The sequence below is a fragment of the Tasmannia lanceolata genome, unplaced genomic scaffold (assembly GCF_043159265.1).
Source record: "Tasmannia lanceolata isolate RefF3 unplaced genomic scaffold, GAP_Taslan_0.1 ptg000002l, whole genome shotgun sequence".
Classification (NCBI taxonomy): domain Eukaryota; kingdom Viridiplantae; phylum Streptophyta; class Magnoliopsida; order Canellales; family Winteraceae; genus Tasmannia; species Tasmannia lanceolata.
In genome coordinates, this window is record NW_027518679.1 from 24,743,069 (window position 1) to 24,770,619 (window position 27,551).

Genomic DNA, 27,551 nt, shown 5'->3' on the forward strand with positions numbered 1-27,551 from the left:
TATTGATTATAGAGAAATTATATGATGAATGGGCGTACAAACTCTCACCCAACATGGATCAGCATATAGCGGATATGTAAGCTAATCTTACTGTATGTAGGGGGCGGTATGTAGGGGGCAGTACTGTTGTAGCCTGTTAGGGGATAGCTTGTGCCTTATTTGGCACTCTTTGGAATAGTAAATGTCAATTTGATATATATATATATATATATATATATATATATATATATATATATATATATATATATATATAGAGAGAGAGAGAGAGAGAGAGAGAGAGAGAGAGAGAGAGAGAGAGAGAGAGAGAGAGGAGTGTGCGGTCGACCACATATAAGGTTATATGCGGTCGAGGGCCCAAACACATGGGTCCCATATTTTTTGTGGTGATCAAAACCATTCATTTGCAAGGCTCCATCATAGATAGGGTGTGTACAAAAAATCAGCTCTATATGATCATCCTAACCCCTCCAAAAGTGGAGGGCAGAAATGGGCAGATTTGTGGCAAACGGTGTCTGTCCATTTTGCCCTCCACTTTTGGATGGGTTAGGATGATCCTATGGAGCTGATTTTTTGTACACACCCTATCTATGCAAGGGCCTTGCAAATAAATGCTTTGGATCATCCTAACAATGGGGCCCGCATGAGTTTTGGGCCCTCGATTGCACCTAAGCTTGATGCGGTCGAGCGCACAATCTTATTCCTCATTCATATATATATATATATATATATATATATATATATATATATATATATATATATATATATATATATATATATGAGAAAAGTTTCTCTAGTCCGCCAACCCAAAACACAGTGGGCCCACAATGTTTGGATGATCCAAAGCATTCATTTGATAGGCCCTCACATAGATAGGGTGTGCCCAAAAAATCAGTTCCATAGGATCATCTTAACCCTTCGATTTGTGGAGCTAAAAATTAGACAAATTAGTGAAGTTTTATACCCATCCATTTTAACCTCCACAAATCGTAGGGTTGGGATGATCCTATGGAGCTGATTTTTTGGGCACACCCTATCCATGTCAGGGCCTATTAAATGAATGCTTCGGATCACACAAAAACTGTGGGCCCGCACTGATTTTTTGGCGGACGGACTAGAAAACTTTTCTAGTCGGCCAACTAGAAAAATCAACCCCATATATATATATATATATATTAAGGTGCTGCTGTTTGGTCAAATATAATTTCTTTCGTACCTCAGATAAGAGTTTGTATGCCCATTCACCATATAATTTCTCGACTATAATTTCTACCTTTCCTGTGGAAATATGTTTCAAGACGAGCATCTTCTTCGTAAAGGAAAATGACCATGTGTGGCACGGACCCACTGCTCACGTGTACGATTCGGTCCATGAATTTGGTTGCGCGTCACAGGTCCAGCCTATTGCCCTTGATACCACCCTCATCGATGATTCTAGACCTTTGAAAAAATATTTTAAAGATGTCTTTAAGCCGCTGATTGGATATGACTGGAATTGTTGGCAGGCAACAAGAAATCTAGCCAAATGCTGTTGTGAACACCTTGATTGGATGATCTTAGGCCCTTGATCCATAAGCCTCTTTTAGGGTTCTGCCAACAAAAGCTACAACATTGGTTTTTGTTAGAGGGCCTTCTTGGCTTGGTTGAGCTTTTTACTAAAAAATGATTTGGAATCAACCTGAACCTGACCCAATTTTATGGTAAAAGCTTAACCTGAACGCTGAAAAATTGACTTGAGGTGCACCCTAGTTTTTGTAGTTCTCTAATCTGACGACTCTGTTTGGCTGCAGGTAGTTACGTTGTAGAGGAGACACATTTGATTTACCTAGAATTTACCTCGTAATAGAGAGAGAGAGAGAGAGAGAGAGAGAGAGAGAGAGAGAGAGAGAGAGAGCATCATTCTCCAAGTCAAATTCTATCTTCTTTGAGTAATTTGGCTTGGAAGTTATAAGGAGGGGACATGGGTGCCACCAGACATGTAATAATTAGCTATGAAAGGTGCCTGTTAGTCTCCAGGAATTTAGATGCTACATGGGCAACCAAGAGATTTTGTTAATGTGGCACCCAAATTGCAAAGCAATACCCTTAAACTATCCTAGTTCTGGGAGACAAATGACCATACAGGTCACCCCATCATGGTCTACAAGAAGATAAGCAGTCTCAATTGCACGTACATGCGCTTCTGCAAGATCATAGAATTGATAGTCACAATTAACTACACAGAAAAATCACTTTTATAATCAACGGTAAAAGGCAATTTTTAGGTCCTTGTGTAAATTCCCTTCTTTACCCAATTTTTCTTTATACCAAACATGAATTATTTTTTTTGCTCCTTCAAAATTGAAAATCATTCAGTGAGGTAAATTTAGTTTTGATCAGCTGAATTCAGCCATATTGCTTTCAATTGTTAACTCTCATCTTTCAAAAAAGAATTTTTATATGGTGGCCGAGCGTCAAGTACTGCGCAGGAGGTGCCACCCTTGATATTTGATCCAACAGCAGCCCACTTTTCAAGAGGCTGCTGTTGGATAAAGTATCATGAGTTTGATGTACCACCTGCCAAGGTTTTAAATCTCGGTTTCGGAGTAAATTTTGGACCTTGCCGAAACCGAATTTCGGCCAAAATTTGGTAAAATGTCAAAAATATTAATTTTTTTTTCGAAATTTCGGCCGAAATCTTGTATATTTCGGAAGTTTCGGTTTCGGTACGTTTTGATTTCGATCTCAACCAAAATTTAAAACCTTGCCTGCATGGGACTTCACAGGCTGCCACCATATAATATCTCAAAATAAAATAAAATAATAATAATAATAAATGAGCGGAATCATGAAGAGAAGTAAAGGGGGAAAACGCCGGAATTTGCTTCCCACCCCAAGAGGTGGTATCAGAATGAAAAATTTTGAATTCAATTTTTTATTTTATTTTTTTCCATTCCATTTACAAGAGAATCAAATACGAATCAGATTATGATGCCGATTCCGATTCCGATTCCTAATTGAGGCAATCCATAGTTCTAAACTCAGCACAGCAGTGCAACAAACCCCCTGGGCACAGAGATTAGAGTACCTCTCCTCTTTTTACCTCATTTTTCAATGATTTGCATCCTTTTTTCTCCAACTTTCCCATGTTTCCTTACTGGGAATTTTAAAAAAATAAAAGGACAATCTTGGGCCCATGTGTGCCACATGGATGCGATCAGGTTCATTGATCCCATCAGCAATCACAGGAACATATATTCCGGTTGACCCCATCTTGGGCCCATGTGTGCCAAATAGGAATCAGATTATGATGCCGATTCCGATTCCGATTCCTAATTCCGCGAAGAAAAGCTAAACAGTTGATTTTTGTAGGCCCTTATGGATCGGGTGTCCTTTCAATGCGGGACAAGAACCATGCGGGTCGCCTCATGATGATCTTCAAGATCGACGGTCTCAATTAGACAACCCAAGAATTGATTTTTTTAAGTGTTTTTCCACTGTGTTTTTCCTATTTTTAGTTTGGAAATAAGAATGCAGAAAGTTAAAAGTGAATGTTGAATTCATCCAAGGTTGCCAATTCACTTCAAAAACTATTCAAGATTCCATCAAGAAGTTTATTTCATATGCATACAAACAAAATGAAAAAAAAACATTTAGCATGGAATATAGGAAAATGACATCCATGCCCCCTTCTTTTGATAATGGCACTCACTTTATTAAACACCTTTTTTTATTACAGTTGAGAGTTTGGGGGGGGATCATAACACCCCTTAAAAGCTGACTAGAAAAAGTAGTCTGGCTATCATTACCCTTAAGTAAGGCATTAATATGAATATGGTTTGAAGTTGAAAAGAGTAGAATATATTAGATAAGTCAGATGGGCTTCTAAGTTTAGCAAATAGAAAAATCCATCAACTTCTGTTCAAGATCCACAAAAGGGTCTAAGCGAAGGGATCTGTGATTTATATTTTACTGACTTTAAGAGCTTGGGAATGGTGTCGGATGTGATCTTCGACGAAAGTGGCAATGAAGTAGTAGGAGTGGTCATACCCGGGTTGCATTCGCAGGAGGAGCGGTGCATTGACACTCTTGCAGGCTTCCTCAAACTTTTGCGGGAGCAACTGACCATCATGCAAGAACTTGTCATCCTCCCCCTGCCCAACAATGTAACATTGTCAATAGCCATCAAGAAATCTCATAAATCATATGAATCAAGTATAATATGGAAGAACAAAATGAGACATAATAAACACTCTAACAATGGGGATCTCACTTATTATACGGGATTGGATCGAGTTGGAAATTTTTTCAAAAATAATACGTTTCGTCACTACTTTGTGGAGAATCGTTAGATATCCAAAATTTTGATACCTTCCTTTAACTCTCGAGTGAATATAGCTCCAAAAAACATGAAAAAAGAGAGACAAGGTGCCCTGAAATAAAGAATTGAACCAACGGGATCTTTTAACAGAGATTGACCCTTGATAAGCTGTCCAAATCATTAATTCCTTTCTATTCGTTATCCTCTTTATTACCAAATCAAAAGACCAGACTATAACATATAGTGAAAATGAAAAGAAAGGAATCAATTTGCTCTGTATGTTCTTTTTCACTTTTTGATTTGTACATCATACCATAAACATGGAAGAGTCAAAACCAAGTCAACTAGACCATTGATATGGTGGGAGTGTGGCACACCACATGGATGGGTTAAACCCTAAAATCAAGCCAGCATATGCAAAAAGATCAACTTTCCGCCAATATATTTTTTAGAAATCTAATCAATATTTGCAATGATTTCCGCCAATATCTCAGTCGACCCTCTTTTTTCTCGAACCATCTTTCCTCAATTATGAGCTTGTTCATAAATGCATCGCTCCTCGCTTCTCAGTTGGCATAACCACTGGTCTTCTCGATTTCAAACATTTTGCCTAAATCATAAGGAAATGCGACTCCAAGGTGCACGGACTAGGAAGTACAGCTTTAGCCAACATGCGCATCTCCTGCAAAGAGGAAGAAGAATCGCTAGATCATGTATTACTTCACTGCCCTTTCTCGTTCAGCCTATGGAAGGCGATCACAAAAAGCTTTGGCATGCAATGGGTCTGCCATCGATCGGTCAGAAAGATGGTTGTTCACTAGAACAATGGAAAGTTTGAAAAGATGGGGAGAACATTTCGGGGCCTTGTACCATTCGTGCTAATCCGTATATATATATATATATATATATATATATATATATATATAGAGAGAGAGAGAGAGAGAGAGAGAGAGAGAGAGAGATGAATATGCGCATTTTTGAAGAAAATGAAAATAGGCTTGGCAGGTTAATATCAGAGATCAAGATTGATCTTATATCATGGGGGAAGGATAGCTCCACCTTATCGGCATACACCACAGGGAATATCTTGAGATGTTGGAAGATGATCATTTGGATAAGGTCTTTTCGGGGAGGACATTCCTACCGAGGGATAAACTATGCAAGAAAAAGGGCGACAAAAAAAGCTCCCTCCCTAGGGCTTCCGCCTAGGGAGGGAAGCGGTTTCTCCCTCTCTCTCATCCCCCCTCCCCCCCCCCCCCCCCCCCCCCCTCTCTCTCTCTCTCTCTCTCTCTCTCTCTCTCTCTCTCTCTCTCTCTCTCTCTTTGGAATCTCACCCTCTCGTCTCTCCCCATTGCTGCTTTTTTAGTCTCGCCCTCTTTTTCTTGTTTCTCCCATTGTTGGCAAAAGATGAGCCGCGGAGGTTGAATCGGGAACCATGGAGGCCAGATCTGGAGCATGGCTCTTCCGTGGTGGCTAGATCTAGGGCTGTGGAGGCAGGATCTGAGGTATTGGGAGCCGTAGAGGCCGTGAAGCTGGATCTGCAGCTGGAAAAACCGTGGAGGTTGCCGAAGGGCGTGAAAGGCTATGGGGTGCTGGACCTGGAGCCATGGAGGCCAGCTATAGGTGGTGTAAGGCTGTAGAGGCCGTGGATTATCGGATCCGGAGGCCATGGGGGATCTGGGAGGCTGTGGATCGATGGATTTAGCAATTGGGTTGCTGGGTTTGACCGTAAGAGGCTATGGTCTTCGGAATCAAGATCGTGGGTGGCCTGAGGATGGGTGTGATGGCCAGTGGAGGCCAACTCGGGAACCGTTGAGGCCAGATCTAGAGCATGGCTCTTCCATTGTAGCTAGATCTAGGGCTGTGGAGGCAGGATCTGGGGCCGTGAAGGCTGTATTGTGTGCCGTGGAGGCCGGATCTGAAGCCATGGAGGCTGTGAAAGGCCGTGGGGTGCTGAACCTAGAGCTATGGAAGGCCAGCTATAGCTTGATGACGGGTGTGGTGGCTGAGACTCTCCTGGCGGAGTTGACTTTTGTGGAGGAGACGTAGAAGGGATTGGAGGATGACCCCCCGGATTTTTGGTGGTGGTACGAGGTGGAGGCCGCCGGAGATCCGACGGTGTTGTTGGGATGTCGGCTATTGTGCACGGTTAGGGGCGCACAATAGCTCTTGGCCTTCGAGCGGGATTTTTGAAAATCGAATTTGGAATGTGGTGGAGAAGTTTGTGGTGACGTGGCAGGTCACGACCTTGACTTGGTGGGCCCCCACAATATGGCATTTTTGTTGGATTCGTTACAAGGGCGGCGATTGGGTAATGTAAGGGGTAGTATGAGGGGTAATGGGCTTTTCTTTTGAGCCAAAAAGAATGCTCCTGGGCAATTCATAGTATGTAAATCTGGTGGGACTACTAGTCCCCATTGTAAATTTTGCTGGTATGAATATATTTGTCAATTTTCAAAAAAAAAAAATCATTTGGGATAAGGAAACGGAACTTAAGATAACTCCAAAATGGAGGCCACCGCCTCTTGGAAGTATAAACGTCAACTTTGCTGGCAGTTCTAAAGGCAACCTAGGGCTGGCCGGCATAGAAAATGTTTTCCACGACAATAACAGTCACACAATATGCAACTCTAACAAGGCAGAAACTCGCGCTTTGCTGCCGGGCTTACGATGGTACACTAAAGAGCAGCGCACATCATTACTTATTGGAGGGGACGCTGCAAATGTCCTGGTCTAGGCAAACAGAAAGTTGTCTGGGCCGTGGAATTTAGCCAACACAATCACAGAGATTCAAGACCTTTGCATATGAGGCGCTCGGCAAATGACATGGCAGATTGCCTCGCGAAGGAGGGTGCGGATAAACTCTTGGCAGCATATTACTCAAGAATTCATATCAAAATTCAAAAGCTTCAAACAAAGAAGCTGATGAATCTGCAAATGCAATGGGGTCCAACCTCAAGATAATTACCTCAACAAAGATCGAGATGCAAACGCGAGAAGTTACCAAATATTATATATTATTCTTTGTCCAGAACAAAAGCGATTCCCAGAAATTCAACTTCATAAGAAATGTTACTTAAGCAACACTTGAAAGTAGATTTTACTCCATAAATGTTGTATAGAAAATTTATATCTAGCTTGGAATATTTCTAACCTATAAAGATATTATCCCTCGTGCAAGTATTCCCAAGAAAATGAAGATCAAATTTTCTCTTTAGAACAAGTAGAAAGTAGCAAAATATTACCAAACTAAGCCTCTCGAACCAACTAAAAGAAAACGGCCATGCATTTACCTGGTCAATTAGGATGGGAGTTGAAATTTTGTTGCACTTAGTAATCAGGCAAGTGGCATCATATTCCTGCACATTCATGAAATTAATACTAAATTCTCTTATTCAAAATCTAACAAAAGCTTTAGAAAAATTATTTATCTGCAGCACTCAAAATCATGTGCAATATTACAACCTAAGATTAAAAAAAACGTAAACAACCTTATTCAAAATTGACTAAGGCTTCAGAAATTCTTTACGGCACACTCAAAATCATGTGTGGAGTAACAACTTAAGCAAAACAGAGCTTACCTCCCAATCAGACTTACTCCCACCCAAATAGTTTGTGAAAGCTTTCTGCCCCCAAGCACAGTTTATAGGATTGCAAATTGGTGAAAAGGCAGACGCTGACTGGATAATACGGAAAAATAACGAATAAGCTCATGGCAACATCAAAAGTGAACTTTACATATGTATAGACTACAGAGTAAACAATTTTATCAAGATGAAAATGGAACTCAAAAGTACCTTATACTTGTCAGCATTCTTCAAGTAGATTGTTAAGGCTCCATGGCCCCCCATCGAATGACCAAAAATAGACGCGGATGAAGTATCAAGTTGCTGGAAATTTTCACTCAAAACTTTTGGCAATTCTTTAACAACATAGTCATACATACGCCAGTTTTTCCACTTCTCTTGTGTAGCATTTAGATAGAATCCAGCACCTGGTTGAAGGAGAGTGAGAAATCCAATGACAACTTTCGATGTCAAATATGTAGGTACTTGAAAGTTGAAACTTCTGTCAACAAAATGTAACCACTTCCTTAAAAATGCATCGGCGGCCTTGGTGCCACCTTTACATGCTCCCAAATAAGCACAGTGATTGTTTTTATGTAGCCACTAAGGCCCTGTTTGTTTAAGATTATTCCAAACGATTAGAGCCCAAAACCGATTATTGGAATCAAAATTAAACATAAATTTGAATCCAATAATTGGTTTTGGACTCACAATCAGTTAATCAAACAGGGCCTTAAGATTATGACAACAGATTGTGAGTGCCAAACCGATTATTGGACTCAAAATTACGTTTAAATTTTAGTCCAATAATCAGTTTAGCACTAACAACGGTTTCCATCTTAAACGGACAGGGCCTAAACATGATTGTCTTCAGCATACTTTTCCAAATATTTGAGTTGCAATATATTGAAAGTGTATAAGGTTGTGCAAACATGCAGACAAGCGTAATTAAATATATATATTTTTTCAATTTGTACACCCATAAGGACATCCATGGATGCATGATGTGTGTGTGATCGGACAGCTGAAAATTTTCTACAAAATATTTGCCCGTATCATATACCGGAACTCAAGAAAGCATTAACCAAAAACAATATCACTTTCTCCAATATATCGTTATAACTTGTGAGCTTTTCGAATGATAAGCATGCATAAGCTATAACCTTGCTAGTATGCGAATAAATTGTGGATATGGTCTAACTAATATGTTACCAAATTTCCCTGATACTACTACATGAACAATATCCTGCCACGGTAAAGCGGCTGATGAAAAAAGATTATAGAGGAATGCTTATAAGATGAATAATTCAAATATTTGTTTATCGGGTAATTCTGATCAAACAACTTCATAGGAAGACTTCAACAGACAAAAGATTTTAAATACTCGGCATCTTAGAATATGAATAAAGGATCCAAATAAATATATATGTAAAAGTTCAATTGTTTGTAAGTTAAAATTCTTTGACAAAACAAACAAAATAGAAAATGGAACCATAATAGTTGCATATTTGCATACCTACGCCAAAATCCCAGCTATCTGCCTCTCCTTCTACATTAAGGCCTCCTGCAATGCAAAAAAGGGAATAATAAGTAATAATTATCAGTAATAGCACTTCTAAAACTATAATCTCTAAAATTAAAAAACAACTTGGAAACCATTCAAAAAAAAAAAAAAAAAAACTTGGAACAAAAAAAAAATATCTTCGCACAATTAAATGGTTTCTTGAAGATAAAAAAAACCCATAACATTGCATAATAAAGAAGCAAAATATCAGTAGCAGCATCACTATATGCACACACAAGTACATCCAAATGAAGGTATCAGGCTACAAAGATTGGCAACATTACTTGGGCATGGAGATAAATAGATTGAAACCGTCAACTTTATAACATAGTGGTGGCTTTTCCACACAGTTCACTCATATGAAGCACTCATGCTCAAGGTTTTAAATGTCGGTTTCGGCCACATGGAGATAAATAGATTGAAACCGTCAACTTTATAACCTAGTGGTGGCTATTCCACACAGTTCACTCATATGAAGCACTCATGCTCAAGGTTTTAAATGTCGGTTTTGGTGTCGGTTTCGGCCACATGGAGATAAATAGATTGAAACCGTCAACTTTATAACCTAGTGGTGGCTATTCCACACAGTTCACTCATATGAAGCACTCATGCTCAAGGTTTTAAATGTCAGTTTAGGTGTCGGTTTCGGCGGTGTCGGTCCCGGCCGAAATCCGAAATTTCCAACGAAATTTTGGTATTTCGTCCAAAATTTAAAACCATGCTCATGCTATGAAGATGTCGCTGCAGTTAAAAAGGAGTGCTTGACACTTGATAGTGTTAGGAATTTCAATTCCTTTGTTATTGAAATTAAATATAATGATTTACATATACCATCTACAATGAAATCACGAACATTATATACATCGGACACTGTCCTTCAAATCAAGTGGGAACCCCACCACACACCGGTGCTTGACCTAGAACGCTGAACAAACTGTGGCAAAAAATAGGAGCACAGAACATGCAGCACAATGGTGGTTGGATCATGACACATGCAAACACAATTAATGTTCTGAAGGCACCACGTGAACTCACATGGCAGGGTCCTTGGAGAACTTGCACTAGGTGCTGACCTAGGAAAAAAGATTGACCACTAGCACATATCCATCAAGAATTGTAGCTTTAAAATCATTTTAACCCAATGAAATAGATTGAAATTGACTTGAGGTTGGTACCTGTAGGCTGTAGGCATCGATACCTCATAACCAAATCATATGATTCATACGAATTATGAAAATAATTAAGCAAAAGAAACCATCATAGAATGAAAAAGACCCATCTGAATAAATAAATTAAATCGTAGCCTTTCACATATAGCCTTTCAAATAATCAAATAATGAAAATAATTATTCAATGGCTGATTTCAACACCAAATTCATATGGAAGTAGGCAAAAGCTAAAGCGACTAACTTGGAAAACTACTAGAAGCTAAGATGCCAAAAAGCCTTATTCAAACTCTTGTTTGGCACCAGCAAAGCTCAAAGTAAATAGAAGAAGATTACAAAACAGAGACAGTTACACAGAGGGCAGAGAAGGATCCCCTTTCACAAATGAATCAGCAATATCGTTGGCCTCCTTAAAAATATGACTGAAAGAAATATCCTTGCCTTTTGAAATGTTTGCAAGCTCATTAATAATGCGTCCCAGATGCCACAGCCCCATGCACTGTCAATCCCCCCAATTAATTGTGTTTTGAGAATCCCCTTAAACCATGAGAAACCTAATAAACTAAACAGAAAAAAATTGCAAACCAGCGAGAAGACCTCTGCTTCTGCCTCTTCAGAGTCGGTATTTCCAACGGGGCCTGAGAACCCCCTTAAACCTTTGCTTCCCCACTGCATATCCATCAAAATTGAGTGCGATGGAGCCGAGAGAAGAAATCCATGCCACTGTCTTCCTTCAGCTATACAAACAGCTAAGGCCTCTTTCCATTTCCTAAAGAAATCAAGGGTTGAGACTTCCCAAAGCTCTTCTTTCCCAAGAGCCCAACTCGCAAACAAGACTTTGACTTCCCAAATAATTCAACTTAGAGAAAAACGAATCCCATCAAACATACATTGGTTCCTCTTTCCATCCCAAATAACTGCGTGGGGAACCACATCACAAAAATGAGCCCCTCTCTGTAACATGAAGCCTACACTAACTCTGAGAGAGGTCCTTCAAATGGAAAATGCTCACGGAACCCAAACCATCGTAGAACTGATTCCCAAGCTCGTGAAGCCAACAGACAATGCACAAAAGAAGAACCAGGTGACTCATTTTGTTTGCACGTGACCCACATATTTGCCAGTCAAAACCTTCAAAGTTCAACACATACAAACTGTTGAACATGCTACGAATGGAAGTTCAAGTCCAATAAAAAAAAATGGACCCTAAAGGGGATGGCTGAGTTCCAAATCCTCCACTAGAGACCATACTACTCTTCCCTTCCCATAAGGAAAGAAAAGAAAGAAAGCACAGAGAAACACCTCAAGTCTCAATCAAGTAAACATGACTGTCATATTGTCTACTAAAGAAGAGAAAACCTCATCTAAAATACGAAAACCCTTAGAAAACAAGTGGAATATGACTTTAAAATTTATATGAAAAACCCAACTCCATACTCCCCTTTCCTCGACACGATCATACCACTTAAAATTTTTTACCTCGTGATCATTAACCTTAACTAGGCTAAAATTGTCCAACAAAGTATGACGGACAATCTTCTAACCAGAAGTCCATCCCAAACCTAAACCCATCCCCTTTCCCTAACCTCAACCTGATTCCCGGCAAGAACTCATCCTTAACCTGTCACAGATTGTCATGCTCCCGAACATCTATTCCTTCCTATCTCCCTATGCTAACACTCTCCCCAAAAGTCAAACCCTTCTCTTGAAGCCCAATCAAGTGATTGGAGAACAATTACAGAAGAAAGAAATTGTGAAGGAAGAGATTGAGGAGTTTGTAACATGGGAAGAAAGAGGATTTCAACAAAGATATAGGGTTTAGATTTTGTTCACGATTTAAGAAACAAGGTCATAACGTTATAATGGTGGTTGCTACCATTACGAAATCATTATAGTGATCTATTTCCTGTTTATGCTCCTTTTCACCATAACTGGTGGTACAAAATACCTTTATATGGTGGTTATAATTTTTGGTTTCTTTGGATCATGATCTTGTTAGAGCCCATGGAAAAGGCTATTACTGTGCCATGGAGGGTTTGTATTTGGTGGGTAAATGATGAAAAGTCCTTTCTCAGATGCCCTTGTTGTACTTCACCATCTTTTACCATTTTCATCTCAAGGAAAAGCCTAGGAGATCCTAGCATAGGTGCTTGGAGCTTCCCTTCTTTTCACGCATCTTAGGGTGTGACAATGATGCATTTGACAATACTAGATGAAATTCACCCAAAACATGTCACTTGAGAATGGTGGAAGTCTGATAAGATCGATAAAGACCGTTGTGTGCCTTTGTGTCTCATTATCGCACTAATAGCACCCACTCATAACATGTGACTCACATAAACATGCATAGCATCAATTCAATGTTTGGTGAAATAAGGCATAAAGCAAAATGATTTCCAAAAACATATCTCTACACGACACAAACATTAATTCAGATGTTGCTGACTATTAATAACCAATTTTAAATTCAATTTTGATAAAAATCCCAATCTCAAACCACAAAGATACCATCCCCCATTCTAATGGGTTTGATGCCTCTATGGATGGATCAGCTTAGGATATTGAGAGAATCCTCAACCTAAAAATAACAGATAGAGACCAGAGAAATTACCATAAATTATTCATCTCCCATTTTCCCTTTGCATTCCCTTTGTATTTGAAACTTCAAAAATCAAAGCTTCTCTTTTCTCAACAAATTATCAATGCAAACAGTTTGCCTAAACCAATGTTCTAATCGAATTAGGTTAACATAGGTTGAACCGACTACATATCATGTCATTCAGATTCTGTGAGTTTTTTTTCAATAAAGCCAAAGCACTGAAAAGCAGTTCATGCCAAACCAGTTTGCAATTTAGATGATTGCCGAGGAAATTAGAAAAACTAATCACAAAACCACCTACATGTATTATTTAGAAGCTTATGTACGCAATGATTTGTTTTATGAGGCACAAATGTAAATAATTTAGTATGGAACAAAAGGCACTATATGATACACTCAACTCAACACTCGACAAAGCCTTTGTCCCAAACTAGTTGGGTCGGGCTAAATGAATCCTTTAGAAAAAATTCAAGAAGAAGGTAAAAGGAATCTACCCGGCACTATATGATACACTGATTAAAAAAAAAAGGCGGCCCAGTGCACGAGGCGCCCACCCTTGTAGGGTCTGGGGAGGGGTAGATGTACGCAGCCTTACCCCTGCTTTGCAGAGAGGCTGCTTCCGTGACTCGAACCAGTGACCACCAGGTCACAATCGAGCAACCTTACCGTTGCGCCAAAATGACGATAAAATGTGCAATCAGATTATGACAATGAAGATTATGAAATCAATGATGGATGGCCCCGAACTCTAATATTTGATGGTGTGATTTTTATGCATTATGAGATTTGACAGTATACACAATAATTATGAGTACTTAATGCTAAAACAGGTATCAGTTTTAATTGGCATTTTCCATGTATTGAGCAACATGCTCTTAGAAACTTGTAAGCATTAATTTTTTTTAAAGAAAAAAACATGTCAAGCTTATGTTACAAAGTTAAAGGATACATTTTCCTCAGATTTTTTGTTAAAAATCTTGAACTAAGAAAAATTTACAACAAAATGGATTAAATGTAAAAAAAACCAGATTTTTTGGCTACTTAAATCAATGTCTCCCATAAATATCGATTTAGGGCATCTATCATTAGGGCATTGCACACTTATGATACATCCATATATCTCCATTAATGATGGTATCGTCGGGAAAAGAGAAAGTGTCATAATAGAGGTGCAAAAGACCTCATTACCCAAGTAGGCCACATCAATCTAACACGGGTGCAAACGGGTGTTTCCCTTTGTCGGACTCTCATTCGAATTGGTCTATTTCAAGGAACTGTGGAGACCGCAAAATCAAAGTAGCGGATCATATGGGGGAAGAGATGGGCATGGGGTGTTGGGACTGCGATATGCCTCTGGAGTGGAAAACGCTGGACTGTCACAGACAGAGATTGCCCCATCTCTTAGCAGTAAGGAAACAGTCATGAAGCCTTTGGAAAAGGAGAACACGAACATGGATTGCTCCGAGGAAACCTTTCTGCCTTTAAACTACAAGTTCATGTCTGGAATCCAAGGTGCACCCTCTAGGGGTTGGTCGTTCAACGTGGTGGACTAGAAACCTCTAAAAAACTCCATTGTGATCCCTAAGTATTCGTTGGACTCTAAACTAGCCATTCCGGTTAAATGTGTAGTCGTGATTATCTCGTTAGGCCTTCATACGTTGGAGATGCTGGAAAAATTTACGGCATGGAGATGGCAACTGGTTGAGGGTTTTACTATTTCCTGCTTATGACCTAACAAGGTCTTAATCTAGCTGGCATAAAAAGAAGAGGCAAATACTCAGATCAATGATGTATTTCTGTCAGTCCCTTTTGTTTCACTATTGCAATGGTGCCCTAGTCGTTGGCTCCCTCTTCGTTTTGGTTTTCTATATTTGTTTTTGAATGGTATCTGATATTATTAAAAAAGACCGACACGGTCAAAATACAATGGGGAAAAAAAGCATTAATACAGAGAAGAAGACAAATGAAAGAGTAAAGGAGGCATAAAATAAAAAAGCTCTAAATCTTCTTTCTCCACGCCATCTTTAGCCAACCTATCGGCCACTCCATTTGTAGAACGACGCACGTGCTGAAAGACAATAGAAGTAGGCCCTACCCAATCTTGAATCTCGTCAAAGAATTTAGCGAATCTCCAAGGATAGGGGCGAAGGCCTTTGAGCCAACAAATCACATTTAGGGAATCCCCTTCAACGATCACTTCCTCAAGGCAATTTTTATCTAGCAATTTAAAGCCTTGGTGCACCGCCCGAATCTTTGCTTCATTTGAATCTGCTACCCCAATGGGACCCACGAAGGTGCAAATCACTTTCCCTAACTCATATCTCAGAACCCCTCCCACCCTTGCAAGACCTGGATTCCCCAAGCTGGAACCATCAAGATTGAAATTTAACCGCCCTTGAGGAGGGGGTACCCACTCCTACACGACTTTCGATTGCATCTCCTCACTTCTGCATACCTCCCTCCAACCATTCCAAAGGTCATAAGCTGACACAAATCTAAAGCTGGGAAGGGTTTTTACCCAAGTAATAACCAATGCAACCACTTTCCAATACAGGAAGATAGATCCCTTGGATGAACCTTTGAAGACTCTAGCATTTCGCTCTTTCCATAATACCCATATGGTAGCTAAAAAAGATACAATCCACAAGATCTTCCCTTTATTTTTCAAGGGTAACACGTTCCAACTAAGAAAGAGTTCCATCAGCTTGGCAGGGAATACCCAAGCAATGCCAAATCTAGATAAGATTTTGGTTTTGTATATTAAGAGTTCCTTTGGAATAAAGAAAATTTTCGCCTGATAGGAGAGAGGATTGGATCTGACACGAAAGTCAATCGATCTTATTCTTTTGGTTCAGGGTTGGAGGGGAGAGTTCTATTACCGATTGAAGGTTTCTGCTCGAAGCTTATCCCATTAAGACTTCTGATCAAAGGGAGATACTTTTGGGTGCAAGCGATTGGAGATGATCGTCCCCATGTCGTTGAATCTAGCAGTATCCAAACACTTGAACTCATAGCAAGTTAACTCATCTTGGTTGAAGGACAAAAGAAGGGTCATTAGATCTTTCGACCCACGACGATTGATCAATCCTTAACCGCCCATTCCTTTTGAAATTGGTGGACAAGTGCCAAGAGGAAAGCAAAGTAAAAGACAGTTTTCATCAGTAAAAAATATTCTAGCATTAAAAGACATGGATGCCAAACCTACGGTTTGAGTTCAAACCTGTTTTGTAAGTTGATTGTGGTAGTCAATCTCTCGACCGTCTGGGCAATTTTTATATCTAATAACTGTAAAAACATATTCCCCAATATCGTTGTGCTGGATATTGGTAGACCATTATTGGATCATTACCCCTTCTTACTCCCGAAAAATGTGCCCGCTTCCGATCAGAAGCCCTTCAAATCCAAGTTAGCTAGGTTGGAGGTTTCGGGATTCAAATACCTGGTTCTCGAATGGTGGAAAGATTGTAAGATGGAAGGGAGCAAGTCGAAATTCATCACAAAAAATTTGGATGGGATAGGAATGCATTCAAAACGTTGATTAACAAAAAGGGTGACGCCCACAACTGGATGTGATCAGTGAAGAGGAACCTCTAACAGAATTTGAGGAGCTTGCTAGGCTTAAAGAAAAGGATGATTATAAGAACATCATCAATAGGGAAGAAATTAGGTGGAGACACAAGTCTAGATCCACATGGATTAAGGAGGGAGATAGAAATAAAACTTGCTTCCATAAAATGGCGAATGCTAGGAGAAGAAGTAACCGAATTCAGGGGGTTATGGATGGTAATACCTTAGAGGAAAACTAGATTGACATTAACCGGGTATTATCAACTATTATACCAATATTTACTCAGGTGAGGATTTGTGGAGACTTGAACTTGATGACAGCGTCTCTTCCTTCAATAACAGAACAAGATAAAGCTTTGTTTGGAAGAAGGTTTGAAGAAGAGGAAGTAAGGATTCTTGCCTTCAGTATGCCAAGAGATAAAGCTCATAGACCAGACTGGTTCCCTATGGTGTTTTACCAAGTCCTTTTGGAAATCATCAAAGAAGATCTGTTGGCTGTATTCAGGGAGTTCTTCCATTTTGGCTGGATTAACAAAAGCATGAACGCCACTTTGATAACCCTCATTCCGAGAAAAGGAAGGGGTGGTGGAGGCCAGAGATTATCAACCAATTGGCTTGGTTAGTAGTTTTTACAAGATTCTCTGTAAAGTCTAAGCTACGAGGCTGATAGTTGTGTTTGTTGTGCGTTATCTCTCAAACACAATGGGCTCACTTTGGACATTTTTGGGGTCCAACTTAAGTCTTATGGCTGTCTTTTGTCTTAATTTTTTTTTCCCCGGGGGGGAGGGGGGGGGGGGGGGGGGGTGGATATGTAATTGAACATTAAAGTCATTTAACTTATAACTTAAGTGAATCTTTATTAGAGTGAGTGGGGCACATTTTTGTGGGACTGGCCTTTCCACTGGCTCCCTCTTGTACATATTAATTTTTGTGGGTTAGGGTTCTCTAGCCACACACAAACAACATCCCTTCTTCTCTTCTCCATTCTCTCTTCACTTCTACTTCTCACCTTTCCACCTTTTCTCTTCTTCTCATTTCCCTTTTCTTTGTTTCAATAGCCTCTGCACAAAATACCAGCCTTGAAAAGTTACAAGAAATCATGCAGGATTCCTGAAGTTCAACCAACTTCATAAACATTTTTTTTTAATGGTAATAGATTCATTAACAAGAGAGGAACACCATACAAAGAGCCGACTGATAAAAACAAAGAAATACAATTCAACAACACGCCTAACGCAACCCTTAAGGGGGCAGAAAATGGAAGAGCTCTAGCTCCTGACGCTCCACTCCAGCTCTAGCGAGTTTATCTGCCTCAGAAGTAGCGGACTTCATAAACATTGTTGTGAGTTAGGGGGGTCAAGATCATTTTAGGAGCCATTTACACGAGATGCGGGACAAGACGCAAGCAAGCTTAGAATTAAGTGCAAAACTCACTGGACCTATTCTCACGACCTAAGTATAGGATCTCATTATAAAAAATTTCAATACATGGGCATGTCCTCCATACAGCCTTCTCTAGGTTTACTCCATAGTCCAATCTTTACTCAATTGCATCTAATTTACCTGAGGGAAAAACTGGCAGAGAGAAGAGCAGAACAAGGATAATATTAGGCAACTAAATACAAGTTAGAATATCACCAGCATTAAAACTGAAAAATGTATGCATTTATTTCAAAGTATTCGAGGTAGTTCATGAAGGACCTGTAACTTACTCGGAGATGTATCAGGAGTAACCAGTGCAATACCCTCACTGGATGCTACACGTTGAGCTCCAGACTTAATAATAAAGTTCTCATCTGAGCATGAAAGACCAGATAGCCAGTAAAGAACCTGCAAAGAGAAATGAGGGCAGGTAACGGTCAAAATCGAATAATAGGCCAGTATATATGTCACAATTCACCAAGATGGTAACAATCCTAAAGTCTGATATAGCATAACTTACATCATCGTATAAAAATAAAAGTGATCAATGGTTCTAATGAGAGGTAAGTAACAATCAATTCTCAATAAATAAATGTTTCCATTTTCATACAAAATGTAAGCATGACCAGAATCCAATTGAAGGATATTAAAAGTAACAATGATTGTTAAGAGTGTGAAGTTAAAACAGTGAGAAATTATGAAAAGAGGAATTTGATCAAGTTAGAGAATTAAGATTATTGCCTAATTAATGAAACAATTAAGAGAAAAATGTTTTCCAGTAGATTATCTGAAATGACATCCAGTAAAATCAAACTTCCTATACGTTATTGCCTTGAAGCAAGCATGGATCCAGTTCGAAACAAAGTTAGGCAATAATGGGTTGACTCAGTTAAACCAAAAAATAAAATAAAAATCCCAACCTATCAAAAGGAAGAACTGTCATACCAAAAAAGATCATGCTGAACAAGTAGCCCACGACAGATCATATTGGTCAAGCTAAGGGATTCTGTATTTAGAGTTTTTAACATGTCAACATTAAAGAACTTAGGGGAAATCCAAAAAAAACAACTTGGCCTTTTATCTAGTCGATGGGAAGTCCAGTTCTAACAACAGAACTTTAAGGGTCATGCCACCTATCATCAATAGTTAACTGGTGTATAAGAAAAAACAGAAAAACTTCTGTGCAAAACAAGGTCCTCCCTTTGAAATATGGACAATTCCGTATTCTCGATATATTATATCCAACTCGGTGTTGTTGGTATTGGTCCCGGGCTGAGATAACCGAGGTATCAACAATTTAGATAACCGAGATATCAACACTTTAAAACCTTGATCTGAACTACCAAGCTTTTTAGGATCATTCAGTGCCCAATAGCTAACCCTACTGAAACGATTAAGAATGTGTCTGTCCTAAATTTGCCCTAATAATGATGCTTACTTAAACAAAAATCTATGAATAAAATTACCAGAGACGGTTATACAAAGGTAAGAACAAAACCCTAAACAGAATTCAGATCTAAGAATTGAATTGGATACAAACAAGTAACAAACACCGTAGAATAATCCTACAATTGGATTCCGCCATAGTAATTATATGCACAAAATACTGTCTCTAGCCATTTCCAAATACTTTAAATAACTAAGATATTATCACTTTAAAAACTTAATCTGAACTACCAAGCTTTTTAGGATCATTCAGTGCCCAATACCTAACCCTACTGAGATAACAAAGGTAAGAACAAAACGCTAAACAGAATTCAGATCTAAGAATTGAATTGGATACAAACAAGTAACCAACACCGTCGTAGAATAATCCTACAATTGGATTCCACCATAGTAATTATATGCACAAAATACTGTCTCTAGCCATTTCCAAATACTTTAAATAACTAAGATATTATCACTTTAAAAACTTAATCTGAACTACCAAGCTTTTTAGGAATTGCGCTCTAAATAGAATTAAGATCATAAGAATTGAACTGTACCTCTAAAAAAACAGAATTGAATTGTATACAAAAATGTAACTAACACCCTAGAATAATTCTACAATTCAATTCCACCATAGTGAATTTATACACAAAATACTCTCAAACCATTTCCAAATTCGTTGTCTTATTTAAAAAAATAATATAACAGCAATAATATACTATACGTGACATTATCAAAATTACTAAGAACAATTATGTTACGACTCGAAATCAAACCCTATTTCCACATTATCTTTCTCATTTAATAAATCTATATATAACAACGACAATATACTTAACGCGGAAATCAGAATTATTAAGAACAACAAGAAATAATAATTGAAACCCTGTAAATGTTTTCAGAAGATCTTCTCTTCTCCTTTTCACATTGTAGAAGGCATGAGGATTTTTCCCTTTTCACATGGTAGAAGGCATGAGGATTTTTCTGGTACTAGAAATCAAACCCAAGAAATGTATATAAGAGAGGAGAAGCATATGAAATCCCTAATCTCTCTCTCTCTCTCTCTCTCTCTCTCTCTCTCTCTCTCTCTCTCTCTCTCTATATATATATATATATATATATATATATATATATATATATATATATGAGAAAACGGTTCCTATACATATGAGAATAGTGTTCCTGCGCAGCTGCTCAGATAGCTTATCTGAGCAGCTGCTTCAAAAACTCATGTGGCCCACATTTTTGGGGTGATCCAAAGCATTCATTTGAAAGGCCCTTCCATGGATAGGGTGTGTACCAAAAATCAGCCCTATAGGATCATCCTAACCCAATCAAAGGTGGAGGGGAAAATTGACAGACACTGTTTCTGACCATTTTTTCCCTCCACAAATGGCAGGGTTAGGATGATCCTAAAGGGCTCATTTTTGGTACACACCCTATCCATGGAAGGGCCTTCCAAATGAATGCTTTGGATCACCCAAAAAATGTAGGGCCATATGAGTTTTTGAAGCAGCTGCTCAGATAGAGCAGCTGCGCAGGAACACTTTTCTCTCTCTCTCTCTCTCTCTCTCTCTCTCTCTATATATATATATATATATATATATATATATATATATATATATATATCAAAGATAAGAACAAAACCCTCAACATAATTCATATCAAATAATTGAATTGGATACAAACAAGTAACACCCAGAATAATTCTACAATGCAATTCCACCATAGTGATTATAATTATATACACAAAAAACTCTCTAACCACTTCCAAATTCCCTTTCTTATTTAAAAAATATATATGTAACAACGACAATACACTATGGGAAATGTTATCAGCACAACCATATGTTGATATTTGCACAAACCCAACGGTCTTTTCTTCTTGAGAGCTTTGTGGGAAATGTAATAACCTTTTGACAGCTCTTTTAATACTTAAAGACAAGATGGTTTGTGAAAATATCAAAATGTGGTTGTGCTAATATCATTTCCCTATACTATACATGGCATTATCAGAATTACCAAGAACAACAAGAAATAACAACTGAAACCCCATAAATATTTTCAAAAGATCTTTTCTTTTCTTTTCACATGGTAGAAAGTACGAGAATTCTTCTGGTACTACTTGAAATCAAACCCTAGAAATGCATATAAGAGAGGAGAAGCATATGAAAACCTTACTGAGTTACAGCGATAAGAACAAAACCCTAGAGTTTATTTCACATTATTAACTTAATTTATAAAAGGGAATTGAGCTTTAAATAGACTTCAGATCTAAGAATTGAATTGGATATCGACAAGTAACTAAAACCCTCGAATAATTCTACAATTCAATTCCACCACAGTGATTATATGTCTATACACAATAATGCCTAACCATTTCCAAATTCCCTTTCTTATACATACATACATACATAAATACATATATACATATAGATATATAACGAGGACAATGTACTATACGTGACATTATCATATTTGTAACGACCCGGATTTTCGGATAAACCCGACTTGCCACCAAAGACGGAAACTAAATGTAACTCATGACAAATGCGGAATAAATTTTTTTCTAAATAAAAAAGAACTTAAATATTATTAATCTAAATCAAACTTAGAGTGTTTAGCAAAAGTAAACTGACATCAGTAATATAAATGAAAAAGACTAGACACTCCAATGACTCGGCACGCTCTTCCTACGCTCCCCATTTATTCTCGATGTTGTCTATTGTAGCAAAACCTGTGGAGGATTTTTTGTGTTAGTTCAAAGAACTATGTAGATTCATTCGGTACCTGAACAAATACAATTAAACAACTCTTGAATTTAAAAGCATACAACTTAATTCTATAGGTGAACATGTAACATAATTTATTTCTAAAGAAATTATGAACGGTAATAGGGGACATGCTATGGCATAAATCAATTTAAAACTACTAGTCTAGCAACACAACAACGTTTTACAAGTGAGAAATTTATATTTTTGTTATTATCATTATTAATGCATGAGACGACTCACCCAAGACAATCAAGCTCACTTAGCTTGTTGTCCCGCCCACAATACGCTCCACTACCTTCGTCTACAGGTAGTGGCATGAGGGACTTTTTACGACGTGCTTAATAGCCCATCCGCCTCCTGATATCATGGTCTAAGATGATGCATTTACCGCCAAAGGGGTGCACTAAAACCCAAGGCCGGCTTGGAATTTCATTACTCCTGGACGACTCATACCTCCGCCCAATCCACCAAATTATTTTCCCAATGTCTTTGTCTCTTATCAGTTTTACTGGCATATCATCCATATCCTTTTTTCTTATTCTTTCCAATATCTTAAAGATATTTTTAGCAATTTTATTGCTTCCCTCATTTTCCTTTAACAAGGAATCATAATATTTCATCTTTTCCAAGCTACTGGCATAGCATCATATTTCAACATTTGCATGCTACTAGTATAATAAAATATGAGAGCACGATGCATATTAATAAGGAACAATCATCTTAACTACATCATTATCATGAACAATTCTATGTCTACTAAGAATTTTATTGCATGCATATAAATCAATCATTGCTCAAGAGTACAAGTTTAGGTTATCGTCACCTACCTTAGTTATTTGTGATGTGAAAGAGTAAGAAATCCTCTATGTCTGAGTAGGGATTGCTACTGAATCCGAAACACAATGATATACCAAATTCTAAGTTTTCTCAATCCATATTTCCAAGTGACACACACACCTAGGGCTTATGTGAGACCATATCCTTTTATTATTCTTAATTATCTTTGTTTATAATTACCTTTGGGTGATATCAATAGTTTAAAGGCTGTTTTCTAAAAATAAATCAATCAATAAATACTCATCTACCGGGACCAAAATCATGTCGAACGGACAAGATCTGATGCCCAAAAAATCGGTTATACTAAAAAAAATGAAAATACACTGTAATTTTTGGTCTCGGGATATACGGTCCAGATTTAATTAAGGTTATTAACTTTCTAGGCCCGTGTGGGGGCGGGTCTTTACAATATTACCAAGAACACAAGAAATAATAATTGAAACCCAGCAAATATGGTAGAAAATACGAGAATTCTTGTATTACTTGAAATAAAACCCTAGAAATGTATATAATAGAGGAGAAGCATATGAAAACCCTAATGTGGGTGTATTAAATAATAACAAAACCCAAAACAGAATCCAGATCAAATAATTGAATTGGATACAAACAAGTAACTAACACCCTAGAACAATCCTACAATTCAATTCCACCATAGTGATTATATACACAAAATACTACTAGACACTATCAGAATTACTAACAACAACAAGATATAATAATTGAAACCCAGCAAATATTTTCTGAATACCATTTCTTTTCATTTTCACATGGTAGAAAGTATTAAGAATTTGTTCTGGTACTATTTGAAATAAAACCCTAGAAATGTATATAATAGAGGAGAAGAATATGAAAACACTAATGTGTGTATGTATTAAAGATAAGAACAAAACCCAAAACAGAATTCAGATCAAATAATTGAATTGGATACAAACAAGTAACTAACACCCTAGAATAATCCTCCAATTCAATTCCACCACAGTGACTATATAAACAAAATACTACTTGACATTATCAGAATTACTAAGAACAACAAGATATAATAATTGAAACAAAGCAAATATTTTCTGAATACCATTTCTTTTCTTGTTCACATGGTAGAAAGTATTAAGAATTTTTCTGGTACTAGTTGAAATAAAACCCTAGAAATGTATAGAAGAAAGGAGAAGCATATGAAAACACTAATGCATGTATATTGAGGAAAAAGGAAGTGGGTTTGCTTACAGAGAACTTTTTAGGGGAGGGGAGTGCAGGAGGGAAGTAGATGTGGAAAGTCATGGAGCATCCAAGTGTGGGGCTGAAATGTTTGTATCTCTTGTTGTAACCTCCAAACATCTTATAACTGCTTATCTCTGTTGGTTTCTCCATTTCTCTCTGCTCTGTTTTGATCTGATCAAGAATCAAAGAAGCTAAATAGAAGTGTGACCAAAGAGGGTGTGATCTGGGAAATATATGTGGTTATGTGCTTCATGCTTCTTCTGTTTGGGAAGGCTACTGATATTTGCACTACCATGTTTTTTATAGTTACACGAACTCACCTTGTCTTTTGATATTTAATTGGCTGCTGACTGAGTTTTTTGGGGATGATAAATTCGCACACCCTGTAGATAATGCACACCCCATTAGTCTCACACTGTCACACATAGCTTTCTTTTTGACACGTTTTGACATCAATTCAGGATAAGTGGGTGCGAATTATCCTACAGGGGGTGCGAATTTATCATGTCCCTACTTTTTAAGGAAGAATAATGATATGGTAACCATGTTGGTGACCCATAGTGGAACCGACAAATAGCCTCTTAACTAGGACTACAACTCGAGCCGGGTTTTACCTGACTCGAAAATAGCCTGGGTTGGGTTCAGGTTTCATGGGTTTCGGGTCGAGCCGGGTTTGAAGGAGCCCGACCCGACCCGACCCGAGTTACATAAGTTATAATATGTACATTTTTTTCTATTGTTAGTTAAAAGTTAAAAGTGAAAACCTACGCACCCACTGTTATTGTATGTGAGTGTAATTTCTGCTTCTATGAGTTGAGTTGATTCAAGTGTTTGATTCAGCATTGTTTGATTGTAATTAAAACATTGTTTGATTACAACATTGTTTGATTCAAGTGTAATGTGAGTGTAATTACATCATTGTTTAATTCAAGTGTAATGTGAGTGTAATTCCCGCTTCTATGAGTTGAGTTGCCTTGCCAAACAAGAATTTTCCTTAAAAAATTGCGTCAACGTGAAAAAACCCGACCCGAGATTTAGCATGGGTAGGGCCGGGTTTGGGAATCATGGGTTTTCCGAAAAAAACCCCGACCCGACCCGACCCGAGATATTTCTCGGGTAGGGTTGGGTTCTCCAAAGCCCGACCCGAGTTGCAGCCCTACTCTTAACACAGAGCAATCTTTCCCTTATTTTTTTGCTTTTTTCCTCATTAAAATGGCAAAACCACCACTCTCATCTCCTGTGCCATGTGGCATGTAGGGATTTGTTAGGTTCCACTTTCGGTTCCATACTCGGTCTCCATAGCAGTACTTTTTTTGGAATTGCAATATTGTTTTCAGCTATTAAATAATAAAAGACAAGTTGAGTTTGTGCTGTTATCAAAATATGGGAGGGCATATGCTTCTTGCGTTTGGTGAAGGCTATTGCTGTTTGCACATTGTTTTTTGATAGTTACACGAAATTACTTTGTCTTTTCCCTTTTAATTGGCTGCTGAGAACTTTTTGGAAGCTGCAAATTCTGCAATATCTTTTTGAGCAAGCAGTTGCTGCGCTCGAGCACAGAAACAGGGTGGGGCCACATTTTGGGTGGGGTCCAAAGCATTCATTTGATAGGCCCTTTCATAAGTAGGCTGTTCAGTGTTCACCAAAAATAAGCTCTATTGGATCACCTTAGGGTGCCCATTTGTGGGGCAAAAAATGGATAGATTTGTGGACAAACAATATATGTCCATTTTGGGGCCCAAATGGGTACCCTAAGGTGATCCAATGGAGCTGATTTTTTGTAGGGCCCCATCCTTGATGGGGCCTTCCAAATGAATAGTTAGGATCACCGACACACACCCCCATGCCCCAATGGCACCACCCCTTGTTTATGTGCTCGAGCGCGGCTAAGCCTAGCTGCGCTCGAGCGCAGCAAACCCTTTTCTCTATCTTTTTTAGGAATTGCAATATTTTTTCAGCTGGTTAAACAATAAAAGACAAGGTGAGTTCCTGCCATTATCAAAATATGGGAGCGGCGTTTGGGGAAGGCCACTGCTGTTTGCCCTAACATGTTTTGATAATTACACGGAATAACCTTGTCTTTTTCTTTCTAATTGGCTGCTGAGTGTTTTTTGGGAATTCCAATGATTTGGGACGGTTGGTTAAATAATAAAAGAGAAGGTGAGTTTGTCTCATTATCAAATAACCGTAGTGCAAATATCAGTAGCATTGTTGAGATGACAGTTGTTTTTGGTTACGGAGGCCCACTTTATCAACCAGTCCTCTGGTCTTTATATTTTATCTTTTTCTTTTTTTATTCGTGGGGTCTTTATTTTTATTTCTTGGCTATTGATATTGGCACTACCGTGTTTTAATAATTGCACAGACCCGGCTTGTCTTTTCTTTTATAATTCGCTTCCGAAAGCTTTTTGGGGATCTGTAATAGCATTTGACAGCTGTTTATAAAAGAAAAGACAAAATGGATTTGTGCAATTATTAAAACACAGTAGTTCCAGGCTCCAGCATCATATTTTTTATTTTTTATTTTTTATTTTAATATCGCTTTAATGTTTGAGACTTACAAGTGCCTGTAGGTGCATTTGGATTGTCAGAATCCGGAATCTGAATCGGCATCTAATTCGGTTTCTATTCCAATTTTCTTAGACGTGTAATGAAAAAATTAAAATAAAAAATAATTCAAAAAGATCTAATAAAAATCATTCCAGGTAGAATTAGAATACCACCTAAAGGAAATAGATTCCAACATTTTGAGTCTGCCCTGATGTCATTTCCACCCCCTGATTTTGTTCATTTCTTAAACCAAAGTGCGGAATCGGATTAGGGTGCTGATTCCAACAACTGATTCCGGCAATCCAGAGGCACCATCCAAAACAAGGTTATGTTTGACATGTTATCAAAGATATAAGGATATGTCATATGAATAGTTATTAATGTATTTATGGTTTTGCATAGGTGGTGGCAACGAAATCATTCGTTCAAGAAAGGTGAAAGGCTTGAGCTATTCTAATCTCGAGGATAAATGAGTTTTCCAGCGTTTGACTAACTTATTTTCTATAGAATTTTTGTTGGGAAATGATAGATGCGCCCCTTTCCATCACTTAGGACACCCAGTTGCA

The 27,551-nt window shown here is 38.2% G+C and overlaps 1 protein-coding gene across 1 annotated transcript; it reads right to left on the bottom strand.

Annotated features, from left to right (window-relative positions):
• Positions 1-3,642: 3,642 nt before the first annotated feature.
• On the bottom strand, positions 3,643-24,677 carry SFGH (S-formylglutathione hydrolase). Its single transcript, XM_077396550.1, has 7 exons — positions 24,442-24,677; positions 18,472-18,589; positions 9,380-9,427; positions 8,095-8,291; positions 7,879-7,977; positions 7,591-7,656; positions 3,643-4,130 (listed from the first exon to the last, which is right to left on the bottom strand). Exons 1-7 carry the CDS (start codon positions 24,583-24,585, stop codon positions 3,939-3,941), a joined length of 864 nt encoding a protein of 287 aa, XP_077252665.1. The 5' UTR covers positions 24,586-24,677; the 3' UTR covers positions 3,643-3,938.
• Positions 24,678-27,551: the final 2,874 nt, after the last annotated feature.